This window comes from Heliconius melpomene, chromosome 19 (genome assembly GCF_056956725.1).
Source record: "Heliconius melpomene rosina isolate 202511_hmr_F chromosome 19, ASM5695672v1, whole genome shotgun sequence".
In the NCBI taxonomy this organism is placed as follows: Eukaryota; Metazoa; Arthropoda; class Insecta; order Lepidoptera; family Nymphalidae; genus Heliconius; species Heliconius melpomene.
The window spans coordinates 11,488,746-11,500,949 of record NC_140407.1 but is presented as its reverse complement, the minus strand read 5'-3'; the positions used below and the strand labels follow the sequence as shown (position 1 = coordinate 11,500,949).

General features: G+C 39.1%; 1 protein-coding gene across 5 annotated transcripts in view; it reads left to right on the top strand.

Annotated features, from left to right (window-relative positions):
- Positions 1 to 12,204, top strand: part of bchs (WD repeat and FYVE domain containing 3 bchs) — a 34,837-nt gene that overhangs the window by 10,841 nt on the left and 11,792 nt on the right. For 3 of the 5 annotated variants that reach the window (XM_085203850.1, XM_085203852.1, XM_085203849.1), the window contains 23 exons: positions 249 to 407; positions 765 to 896; positions 982 to 1,136; positions 1,396 to 1,617; positions 2,392 to 2,541; positions 2,700 to 2,869; positions 3,227 to 3,601; positions 3,841 to 4,125; positions 4,198 to 4,781; positions 5,073 to 5,225; positions 5,614 to 5,899; positions 6,199 to 6,319; positions 6,681 to 6,859; positions 7,892 to 7,969; positions 8,470 to 8,679; positions 8,962 to 9,140; positions 9,608 to 9,786; positions 10,087 to 10,289; positions 10,473 to 10,657; positions 10,763 to 10,910; positions 11,322 to 11,432; positions 11,569 to 11,714; positions 12,081 to 12,181. In XM_085203850.1, the coding sequence (XP_085059976.1) occupies positions 249 to 407; positions 765 to 896; positions 982 to 1,136; positions 1,396 to 1,617; positions 2,392 to 2,541; positions 2,700 to 2,869; positions 3,227 to 3,601; positions 3,841 to 4,125; positions 4,198 to 4,781; positions 5,073 to 5,225; positions 5,614 to 5,899; positions 6,199 to 6,319; positions 6,681 to 6,859; positions 7,892 to 7,969; positions 8,470 to 8,679; positions 8,962 to 9,140; positions 9,608 to 9,786; positions 10,087 to 10,289; positions 10,473 to 10,657; positions 10,763 to 10,910; positions 11,322 to 11,432; positions 11,569 to 11,714; positions 12,081 to 12,181 (4,511 nt within the window). The remainder of the gene's footprint in view (positions 1 to 248; positions 408 to 764; positions 897 to 981; positions 1,137 to 1,395; positions 1,618 to 2,391; positions 2,542 to 2,699; positions 2,870 to 3,226; positions 3,602 to 3,840; positions 4,126 to 4,197; positions 4,782 to 5,072; positions 5,226 to 5,613; positions 5,900 to 6,198; positions 6,320 to 6,680; positions 6,860 to 7,891; positions 7,970 to 8,469; positions 8,680 to 8,961; positions 9,141 to 9,607; positions 9,787 to 10,086; positions 10,290 to 10,472; positions 10,658 to 10,762; positions 10,911 to 11,321; positions 11,433 to 11,568; positions 11,715 to 12,080; positions 12,182 to 12,204) is intronic. The other 2 variants (XM_085203853.1, XM_085203851.1) reach the window with 1 other exon arrangement.

Here is a 12,204-nt window from a genome sequence, read left to right as displayed (position 1 = left end):
GGGACAGTGTTTGATTATAAATACGGCGGTTCTGTTTTCAATTTTCACTTGGAGCGAATGGATTATTTTGTTTTCCCCACTCGGCAAAACAAAACATAACATTGATTTCTGTCATTTTATACATCAATAATTTGGATCGTGTGCGAATAATTACGCAATGTCTAGAAAATTGGGCACGCAAGTGAAAAACGCTTCATCATTGGGTTCTCTCTTTCTGCCTATCCTGCTACATGTATGTGAGTTTACAGCGAGCGCAACCAGCAAGTGATGTGTGGCGCGGGGCTGGCGGGCGCTGTGCTGCGCGTGTGTGGCGCGGCGCTGCGTTGCGAGCGGCACCCACTGCACGCGCCCGCGCTCTACGTGCTGGAGCGCCTCGCCGCGCACGCGCTTCGCCCCACTGAGCTCAGGTACACGAGACGCGGCTGTCCCCCATTCGGGGGTTATATTTCAATTATTTACGTTTCCCCGGGCTAATAGGTTTCTTCTGCCTAACCTGCTAGGCAGGAAAAGCGTAAAACTAAAACAATAAAAACGTATGACTGTAAACGCGACAGGTTGTGGACACTTGAGGAAAAGAAATATTTAATATTTTATTTCCTTCGCTCTGCTGTCGAGGCAAACCGCGACGTTGAGTTGTTCCGTTACTCAACACGCAATGCCTCCAGAATTTGGCGGAAAATAGGGAGGCTCCCAGATTCCCCCTGCCTGCTGTGCGGGATATTAATAAAACTAAAAAAATTGCAATTTTTATTTTTATGTATCAGGGAATTCCTGCGTATGGGAAATCCTTTGAATTGTTCGTCCCCGGAACCAGGGCAAGTATGGCAACCTGGTGGTCCTGTTCCATTGACTCGGATCAAAACTTTAGTATCCATGACGACACCACGGGACTACAGGTAAATTAACAAATGTTTTAACAATTCATCTGCATATACTAGAATTCTTGACTTACTATTATTCTAATTTATCGTGTGTCGGTAGGTCGCAGAACTCTTGTACGTTACCTCCGTTTGTGGAGTTCGACATGTCAGCCGAAGGTTTTGGCTGCTTGTATTTGCCGAGCATCGCGCCACAGTCAGCTAATTTAAATGCTCTCGGCACTCAAGATACAGCCACTTTGGGTGGTATTGGATCAGGTATCTAAAAGTTATAGTCATTTTCTAAAAAATAACAGTGTATTAGAACATAAAAAAATATATATATTTAGAAATATTCTATGCTTTAATTGCATAAGGCTTTTTTTATTATAAACTTGAAAAGAAAAATATATTTCACTTTTTTACAGATATTTGAAATATGTGAGTTCTAAATATGAAGGAAGTTTTATATATATTTTAATTGCACAAATTTAAATGAGACTTGTAATTTTAAATATGAATATAATATATATTGCAGGTGACAGGGTATTTCCACCACAAACCGGATTGACATATTCAACGTGGATATGTGTAGAGAAGTATTCGGACCCCCGTTCTGACCCACATTGCGTGAGACTTCTGACTTTAGTGAGAAATATTAACAACAGTCGCGATGAACATCTCGTGTGCCTTACTGTCGTGTTGTCCGCGAGAGACAAGGCTATTATAGTTTCTACGCAGGAGACTTTAGTTCCGCATAGTAAGTTTGGATTTTTTGTTATGTATAAAAATGTTAGCTGTATAGATATATATATTTTTAAGAAAAGTAATGTATGTTACGGATATAGAAATTGTGTATAATATTTTTGTAACTGTATCCTGCATATGACAGGTTAGGAAGAAAACCTAACAGTCTGCCCAATTTTCGAGACAATTGAGTGACGGAACAGAACTCTTTGTATTGTCTTGTGACCGAAATGAGCCTTGAACATCGTCGAAAGGTAGCTTGCCTGTCGGTATTCTATAGAATACATTTCGGAAAGTGTGCAGCAGCGCTGCATGACCTGGTACCCTCTTCTCTTTTCCATCTGCGGGGCATTAGACGTAGGTTGAGATTTCACCCTTATGTCATCGGTATTCCTCCTTTTTGTACGCAGCGCTTCGCCTCCACTTTCTTAATGCGAACAGCAAAGGAGTGGAACTCCCTGCCTGCTAAACTGTTCCCCGAAATGTATAACCTGGCCCTCCTTAAAGAACGAGTGAATAGGCACTATCTAGGCAAGCATGCTCCACCTTCGTTCGCATCGTCACTTACCACCAGGTGAGATAGCGAACAAATGCTTGCCTATCTACAATAAAAAGAAAAATGAAAACAATTGATTGTCGGAATGAAAATCGTACCCACAATCATTGCATTTACTTTCAAATGGTGTATGCGGTAGACCATACATACATACCTTAGATTAAATTTAATTTAAATATTGAACAAAAATGTAAATGTTTAACAAAAATGTAAACTGATATATTCTTAAAGATGTAGGTGAATGGGAGCCGGACGGCGCCGGTGATTGCGGCGCGCGCGTTTGGTGTCCGGACTTACAGCACGAGGGACAATGGCACCACCTTGCATTGTTATTCAATAGAGCAGTGTTAAAAAATTCGTCATTTTCGCTATATTTAGACGGTAATTATATACAATTTTCAAGATTATGCCTAATATAATAATTTTACGATAGTCTCGATGTTCTTTATGCTATATATTTATTAACTTAAGATCAAACTATAAAAAAAATATAAAATAAATGCCCAAAATAATGTATACATACTATATGTGTGTCCCAGGTCAGCACATGCACTCGGGCAAGCTGCACTACGTAAGCGCGAACCCGGGCGGCGGCGCGGCCACGCTGTCGGGTGCGTCCAGCGTCTACTGCGTCATCGGCACGCCGCCACAGTGGCGTCGCTACTCGCGCCTCGTGTGGCGGCAGGGGCCCGCCCTCTTGTTAGAAGATGTCAGTTGCATTGTGTTTACTTTTATAACAAGGAAGGCAGAGAGAAACTAGTATCAAGGAATTTGGGACAATGCGTGTTGAGTGTTCAACGCCGCTTTGCTTATTAGATCGCGAAAAAATAAAATACTACATTTTAGTCCAAGTGGGAATGAATCTCACAACCGTCTCATTTAGACACTGTCTAGCGTTCTGAGTAGCCTAGAATTTATGGTTAATTAATTAAAAAGTTTAATATTTAGATAGTATATGGTACAACAGATAACACAAAACAAATTTCCGTTTGATAAGCCTTTGTAAGTGATAAAATTATAGAACAAACTCCTTGAAAAATAAATATTTATAACAATTTAATTGCAGGTATTGTCTCCGCAAACAATATTCGTTATTTATCAGCTTGGACCACATTATGTGGGAACGTTACAAGCTCCTCTTCCACCTGGTCTAAACCAAGAGCCATTGGCACCTCTAATACCTGAAGAGAAAGTCGTATTTGGAATTAACGCACGAGCGTTGTCACAATTGACACTTGCTAAGATACGCAAAGTGTATAGCAAAAATGATAATAAAGCCATAGCAAAGCAACTCGGAATGTCTTCGCATGAAAATGCGACCCCAATACGGATATTGCACAATTCTGCAGGCCATCTGATGGGTCCAGCTAGATGTTTGGGCGGAACGGTCGTAGGGTACCTGGGAGTGAGAGTATTTTGTCCAAAACCAGCAGCTATTATGGTAAGTTTGATATTATATATATATCGCATTTGTTATTTATACTCTTTTCCCAGGTTTGAACTAGTTATAGCTATGTACCTAGTATTAATATAATCTGTTTTCTACTTTTCTTCACTCACTCAAACACTTGTTGATTCAGACATAGTGTTTCTATTTATTTTTATTTTTGGACTAAAATAACTAAGGACTTAAGACTTAACTTAACTTAAGGACTCCTTTTATAATATTTTTTTTTCCAGATCGATACAGTAGGCGGATGTTCCGTGTTATTAGGACTGATTGCAATGGCTCAAGATGTAGAATGTTTATACGCGGGAGTAAAAGCTCTAGTGTGTGTGGTTCGTTCGAACAAGGCAGCTCAAGCAGAAATGGATAGGCGAAAAGGTTATCAAACACTGGCGATGCTTTTGAAGAGGAAAAAACAACTGCTCAACTCTCATATTTTGCATTTAATATTTGGCCTTGTTGGTACAGTAGATAGTCAGAAAGAAACTTCTTCAATTCCAAATTTGACAGCATTCCAAGTAAGTATTTGAAATGTTTAAATTATGCATTTCTTATTATTAAAATGTCATTTAACACATGTATGATTTTAGGACCTAATATGTGATCTAGAAGTATGGTTGAATGCACCAGGTGGATTAATTAAATCGTTACTCGAACATTTATTCGAACTGGCTACAGAGACTGCGCACAGAACGCACAACTTGCGCACAATGAGAGAACTACAATTGGTGCCTAAATTACTACACATTGTTAATGATATAAAAAACCCAAGCACAAAGAATGTTCTTATTCAGTTATTGGCTAATCTATTAGGTGGCCAGCCTCGACCCAGCGATCTTCTGTGCTTAGGTCAATTTTTGGCTTATACACTCCCACTTCCTTCTCAATCGGAGCAAGGCGTTGTTATCAAGGATAACGAATTTGATAAAGAGTCTGACGGAGATCATGTTATCATATTGAGAAACAAATGCTTAAATTTCATACATTGTCTTCTGATGATGACGAGGAACCTAGAAAGCAATGTAGTCAGTGAAGAAATCTCCAGGGTGCTCGGAATGGACTGGCTGCTCTGTTTCATGCAAGAGAACGTTCACCCTAGTACAGTATTGTTGGCCATGAAGATATTAGTGGTCATGTGTTCTGGGCAGGGGCAGCAATCGGCTATAATGCAAAGGTAAGATGTAAATTCAACATCTTATTTTAGTACGTGAATGGTAGTGCACAGCTTGTTTACATGGAATATAAAAGTAAAATCTACTTTATCTTTTTAAATATTTAAATATTTATACATGGAGATGTCACATTACATCAAAATTTTACATGAATTATTAATTTTATATAAAATAATTTAAAAGATTTAAAGATGAAACTCTCCCGTAAAGTGGGAACGCACTCAATCTTAACATAAGTTAACCCAGCGGGAATACGAGATACAGCATGAGGCTAATAAAAACAATGGTGTCAGGTTCCGCGAGGGTGCCAGCAACGGGGGGTGGCTGCGGCACACGGAGCTGGTGGCGTCGCAGCAGGCGGGCGTGGTGCTCACGGCGGCCGTGCACTCCCACTCGCACCTGCACGCGCCGCTTCTCTACACGCCCGGCTTCACGCCGCTCGCTTGGTATACAACAAATTGAAGTGTCTGTTACTAACATGATAATTCACTTAAATAACATTAAATACACCATTTGAAATAAGCGAAATCGCAGGCGGGCTGCTATTCCCACTGTTTTACACAACTCAGCTGGCTCACTGTTCAAAACGGTTGGTCGGTTTCCAAAATGCACTCGCTCGGGCCGCGTTACGATTAGAAAAATATATATGACATTTTTCTATCTGAATGTTAATGTTATTTAAATAATTTTTGAATTATTTACTTTAAAACATATTAAATTGATTTTAGCAGATCTCTGATTAAAGTAACACACGCAAATTTTTTGAAAAATGCGAAAAGCAAATTAAATTAATTACAATACAAGAGATTATAAATAGAATATGTCTTAATCCAGGCTGTCGCTGTGCCACCTGCAAATCCCGGAGCTGTACTACCTACTGTTCGCGCTGGCGTTGGGACAACCCGCGGCGGCGGCGGCGGGCGAGCGCGCGCTGTCCGTGGAGCGCGTGTGGGCTGCGGCGTGGGGTGGCGCGCCAGCGCGCCAGTCGACCGCCGCGCTCGCTGCGCGCGTCACGCTCAGCGCCGAGCCTGCCGTCATCTTGCTGGCGGCGGCGCGCGCGCTCGTGCATGATGCTACCGCGCCCGACTGGCTGGCGGACCATCCCGTTGCTATTGTCCAGGTAGGTAGTAGTACGGCACTAGAAGCTGTCTTCGTGGAATTTTCGTGTAGCTTAATTGAATATGGCAGGTAGTTTGTTTTTTTTCACGCTTCACGCTGTATCCCCTACAGAGTAGGATAGGCAGAGGGGACCTAGTGTTAAGACACTCCGTTCCCCATTAGGACACTTCTATTCCCTAATTTCCTCTGAATCCTTACCTCTGTATTGCTTATTGTTGTTGGGTGGTGCAAACTCTCACAACTCAAACTCAACTCAGTCTGGTAACTAAACTCTTTCGTTAAATCTCACGTTTGTTACAGGTGCTGTTTTCGTTTTACAACACACTACCAGATTTTGTGACATTGATGATGAGTGCAGAAGTGTTGACAGCATTGGCTTCAACTCTATTTCCACCAAATAATACAGACGATATACATATGCGTAAGTTTTTAAGTAATATTTCATTGAACATTTTTTTGTCATACTTGTCTGTAATAAAAATGAACTATGGCTTTGACAAAATCATATTTCTTTTAAACTGTCGACCGACGGTCGTGGGTTTGATTCCCACTTGGGGGAAAAAGATAAAAATACATAACCCGTTGAGGGCCAGTCGTGGTGCAGGAGCACAAAAGGAGAAGTAAACGCGACGTGTTGAGGGTTCGATTTCCACGTCGACACACAATGCCTGAATCCGGTGGAAAATGGACAATGGAGTGTCAATATGCATATAATATATTCCCTCTGCCTACCCTGCTGTGAAAAACAACTCGTATTATACAAAATTACTCCATCATTTTAGCAATATGTGAAAGCGGCGATAGCTCAGGGGCCTCAACTCCGGGTTCGGAAAAAGAAGTGGTGATACCAAACGCGTCGGCGTCCCTAACCCAACATCCAGTGAGGCACGCCGTTATGGACTTCCTGCGGGTCATCGTACTGGACTCTCTGTCTATGAGTGTATCTGCTAAAGCCGCACCTGTAAGTGTTATTATTATTTATTCCCTTTCTGCCCATTTTTAGAAACATTGCGTGGCAGAAGTCGACGCCGCGCGTCGTTACGAAAGTTAGGAAATGAAAATAGTTCATTACGCGAGTGAGAATCGAACCCAAAACCGTCTCTCTTGCAGACGCTGCGCCATGGCGCCCCCATAATTTTTACTTAAGATTTAAAATTCTATACAACCCTTGGTGTTTTCTATATTAAAATATTTTTATTGACGTACAGTCCGCGAGGTCTAAGCTAAACTTGGCATTTGTGTAAGTACTACACTTCGTGTACCCATAGCAACGTCACATTTTTAATTCTTATTTTTATTTTCGCGTTCTGTGTACTAAAAGTGAAAGGTAAAGTTGGCATTATTAGTAAAAAAAAGTAAAACATAAATTGTGAACATAACTCTTCATGATATAACGAAACAATTCATTATTAACTCAAAGGATACATGACAACAAGAGTGAAAATTGGATGGATGGATCTGGTGTAGAATAATTAATACAAATTATATATATTCTTTAATATTGTTTAATCTTTTAATGTTTGATTTTTTTTACTGATCTCCAAAGATGTTTTTTTTTCTATCTCTTCTTTTAGAGACACTCACAAAGGCACAGCTCAGCTTGAGCCTTGCGAAATATACATATTAGTAACTTCGAGTAACTTCGACTTTCTATAACATTTAAAGTTATTTATTGTGTATTTTATTATTTTGAACATCAACAATGATATCTTCATAGCATAATTAATAAACTGTAGTCGGTTCAATACCAACTTGGGTGAAAAATTACTTTTTAATTATTGTCCTTTCCACTGTCTTGCAGGCAAGGCTGTCTTGTGGATTTCGACTAACAACACAATGCACAAAACGAAATTTTGACGAAATTGAGTTTTATAAATAACCTTGTCTTAGTAAAGCAAAATATAATAAATATATTTTAACTGTCTATATGTTTTGCTTAACTCATTAAGATAATATGAAACTAACAAGCTATTGTAAATGGATGTTGTTCTAGAGCGCGTCCGACGCTGTACCGTCTTCGGTGTTTTGTACGCCATGTAGCCCCTGCGCTCCACGATCGTATTTTTATTACGTAAATATTCGGATATACGACTATTTAATAAATATTCCACTGTCACTTTACGATGTTGAAAAAAACATTTTATATTAAGTATTCTAAATATTCAATACAATATTGAAAATCTTTATTCCAAAGTCGTAAAGACGTCTCTGGTTTATATCTATTCTAATACTAACTATGCTTTCAAATGCTTTATTTAAAAATATATACTTTTAAAAAGATTAGTTTTTCAACTATCTATTACTATGTAAACGAGGGCGTACAAAATACGTGATCGTTACATTGTATACTACGTAAATTTATACTAACAAGCCACAAAACATGATTTCTGAAGCAACACGTATGACTCCTGTTGTCTGTCTTTTGTACAAATCTATTACTTCTTAAATGTGGGCCTAAATTATACTATATTGTAATATTCCTCTAAAAATACTAACAGCACGCGATGCAACCTCAACAACTAACTCACGAATTCTTATATTATCTTCTATCTAATTTGTATTTTCTTTTAGGTGATAGATCTAGTACTGGACGCATCACCTGCAAATTCTACTAGTCAACAACAAATTGAATACCAGACGGACGTGTTGACAACAATAATGGAAAATCTTTTAAACACCGAGCTATTTGGATCAGAATCTAATATATCTAATGTGTGCTATCTTGCGGCCCGACTTGTAGATAAATTGTGGCAAGGACAATTATCGAGAGATCCACACGAGGTAAACTATTATATTATGTAACTAACTAACATTATAAATAACGTTTGTTAGTTAGTAAAACACATTGTCTATTGTATTTATTGGATTAAATTAAATTACATATTTAATGACCTTTTATTGTTGATTTTATTATGAGTTCTGTAGCTGGCTATGTGACAGTTAAGTTTTTGGTTTAATAAGAAAATCAGAAAAAATCAGAAATGTAATATTTTGATTTTATTACAACAAAAAAATATATACTATAATACAATAATACTTATTTCAACTAATCATATTTTGTAGGTTTTCGATTTCTTGGTGAAACTAGTGACACAAGCCAAAAAGAAATCTTCTGTCATTTCACTAGAAGGATTGCATCACTGCTTGAATCGAACAATATTATTCCTATTATCTCGGTCCACGGACTCCATTGCAGACCAGATGTCTGTACTTGAAGCTCTGCATAAACTTACTACAAACAGGTACTATAAAATTCCTCTCTATCTCTCTATTTTTTATATGGATCAATATTGATTTGTATTTTTTTTTTTCGCCGAGTGGAAATTAACTGCTTGCAATCAGATGTTGTTGCAAAATATATAATTATAATTGTTTTATTATTAATTGAGGCCATTCGTGGCGCAAGCACAAGCGTGAGGGAAGGTAGTATTTTAACACAATGTCGCCTCTGCCTATCCTGTTATCTGCGGGATCAGGATACAGCGTGAAGTTAAAACAAAAATAAATAGACATTACGTTCTCACTTTCTGTCCACCAAAGTACTAAAAATATACGAAAAGTAAGGTTTTGCTACTTTTTAAATACTCACATGATATTGTGATATTGGTTTTTATTTGGTTTTAAGTTACAAAAATATTCATTTAACACGACGGTTTGCTCTTTACTAGTAATATAAATGCAAAATTAACATTCTATTACGACTTTGCAGGCTATTGATATTTGGAGCGGGAAACCACGAACTGGAATTCATCGGGTGTTTGACATACTGTTTACTTCAACTTAGCGCTAACATGAAGATTGCATTAGACTCTCACATGCGTACCACCTGGCATGTTAACCCTAGCGGAGATCTCGAATCCAGAGATGACAAGTTGACTGCACATCAAGGTAAGCTCCTTTTTATTAATGAAATATTTGTAATTCTCTAATACGATAGTTATATATAATTATTATTGTGAACTATATAATTCCTAATAAATATTTATCTATAACATCTATTTTTATATTTTAATGTCTGATGTTATTTTATTTTCTTAAGAAACAAACTTTCCAATTTTCAAGACTCCTTGTCTTGTTCCGCGTTTCCGGCGTTAAATTCCGCCACTCATAGTGGCGGAATTTAACGCTGAGCTTTGTCTTGTTGCCAGACGCTGTGTAAGACTTATAAACATAATTGATCTGCCACAGGTCGTAATCTAATGGCGGGCGCGGCGCGGCGCGTGTGGGAGGAGCTATACGCGTGCAAGAAGCCGGCCATAGAGGAGGTATTCAAGATAACGCTGGTGGCGCCCGCCGCAAATGCGCGCGCTCCCGACCTCGCTGCCGCGCGCGACCAGCTGCACGACTGCGCGCACCGCCTGTGGGGCCACTACATTGACACCGAGAGGAAGGTGCGCCATTCCTAAAATAGACTACGAATTAATGACTTTAACGCTTGTCTTGCAATCTACTATACTAAAGTCATTGTTACTTCTAAAGAACCTTCCAAAAATGTCCTTAATTGTATATTTATTAAACAATGCAGTATCTTTGTATCATAACAATACAGAAACTTGTTTCTTTATATTGAATAGGCCGTGTACCGCGTTCCGTGGGAACTACACAACCAGATTCAATCCAAGATACAGAAGGTGACGGGTGGACTGACCCGTCTCGCGTCGCGCACTAAAGTCAAGAAAGAGGACTCGGCGAAACAACGTTCACATCCGCCTCGGGAACATGTCTTTGCTTATATGCAAGATCATGTACAATTGGTTAGGTAAGCAATAAAACAGTAGAAAATAAACTTTAAAATAAACATATTTATTAGCGTATTGCCTAAGGTATGTCAAGTGTACAGTTTGTGGTGTTGTTGTGCATGCAGGCAGGCGTGGGGCGTGCAACTGGCGGCGGCGGGTCACACGGCGGCTCACACCACGCGCTACGTGCAGGCGGAGTGGACGGGCGCGTGGCGCGAGCTCACGCGCGAGCGTGGCCTGTGGGGGCCTACGCGCGCGCCCTCGCTCGACAAGGTATTCATTCACATTTGTGTACTGTATGCAGACCATCGCTTGAAATTAGTGGAAATCCTTTCTATCACCCTGTAAACTGTGCTTCGACATCCACTGGAATTAATCAATTGGAGGACAAAACATGCCATAAGTTCCGGCACTTCATTAGCAATGTCTGGAATTCAGCTGGAAAGTACAGATAGGTATATTTAATCACTAGATTCTCTGCGACCCTGCCTTATTTTGAAATTGTTCTATAATAATCCAACTCTTTTATTATGTCGCTTATTTGGGGAAACAATGACTTATTTGATTTTTTTAAAAAAACGTTGCAGGATACGCAAACAAAATTTGTAAATTGATTACCACATACCTTGACATTTATAGCTTACGAAAAGAGAAATAGGAACTTATTATTTATGTGTATTGCAGTGGGCTCTGCACTGCACCGAGGGGCCGTGTCGCATGCGCAAGCAGCTGCGCCGCAACTACTCCTTCTACACGCACTACCCGTTCCGCCCGGAGCACGAGCGTGCTGACGCTGTCAGTATACTTTAAAGTTCATTCGTTGATGATTATTTTAATTATGTATAATTTATGTTAACGGTATAAGAATAGTTTGTTTGAATAGAAAGTTATCAATTTTGTGATTATCTAAACCTATTTTTATTTTATATAGAAACAATTAAAATATAAAGTGGCTCAAAGTCGGGACAGCAAAGAATACTATAAAGTATATCAGCAATGGCGCACTTCTATTAACATAGAAGAAACGGATAGCATTGAAACTACTGAACTTCAGACTTATGAAGAGGAAATACCAAGGTATATTAATCAACGTGAATATAATTATAAAATAAATTAGTGTTTCTTAAATATAAACGGTTATTATTATGTTTTCTCTTCTGTGGCCTTCGTGGCGTAGCGTCACATTGTCTGTTTGTGAACGCGACGATCGTAGATTCGATTTCCATTTGGGGGAATTAAGTTCTTTGATTTTCTCGCTCTGGTAACAAGAGAGCGCATGCGCAGTGTTGAGTTCAGCTATGAAACACTCAATGTCTCGAAATTTGGGTGATAAGAGGTATTTATGGTGGTCTTAGTGGTAGTGGTTACCTCTGTCTACGCTGCTATGTGCGGGGTAAGTGAAGCTATAAAAAATATTGTATATTTTTTTATATCTTGTTTCAGTAATAAAGAAGTATCAATTGATGAGGTTAATGAAGACGGGTCTCCTTCCGATCTTGTTAGCAGTGGAGTTGTAAGCCGTGGCAGCAATCAATCAACAGAAAGTAAGTCTATATTACTACTACCG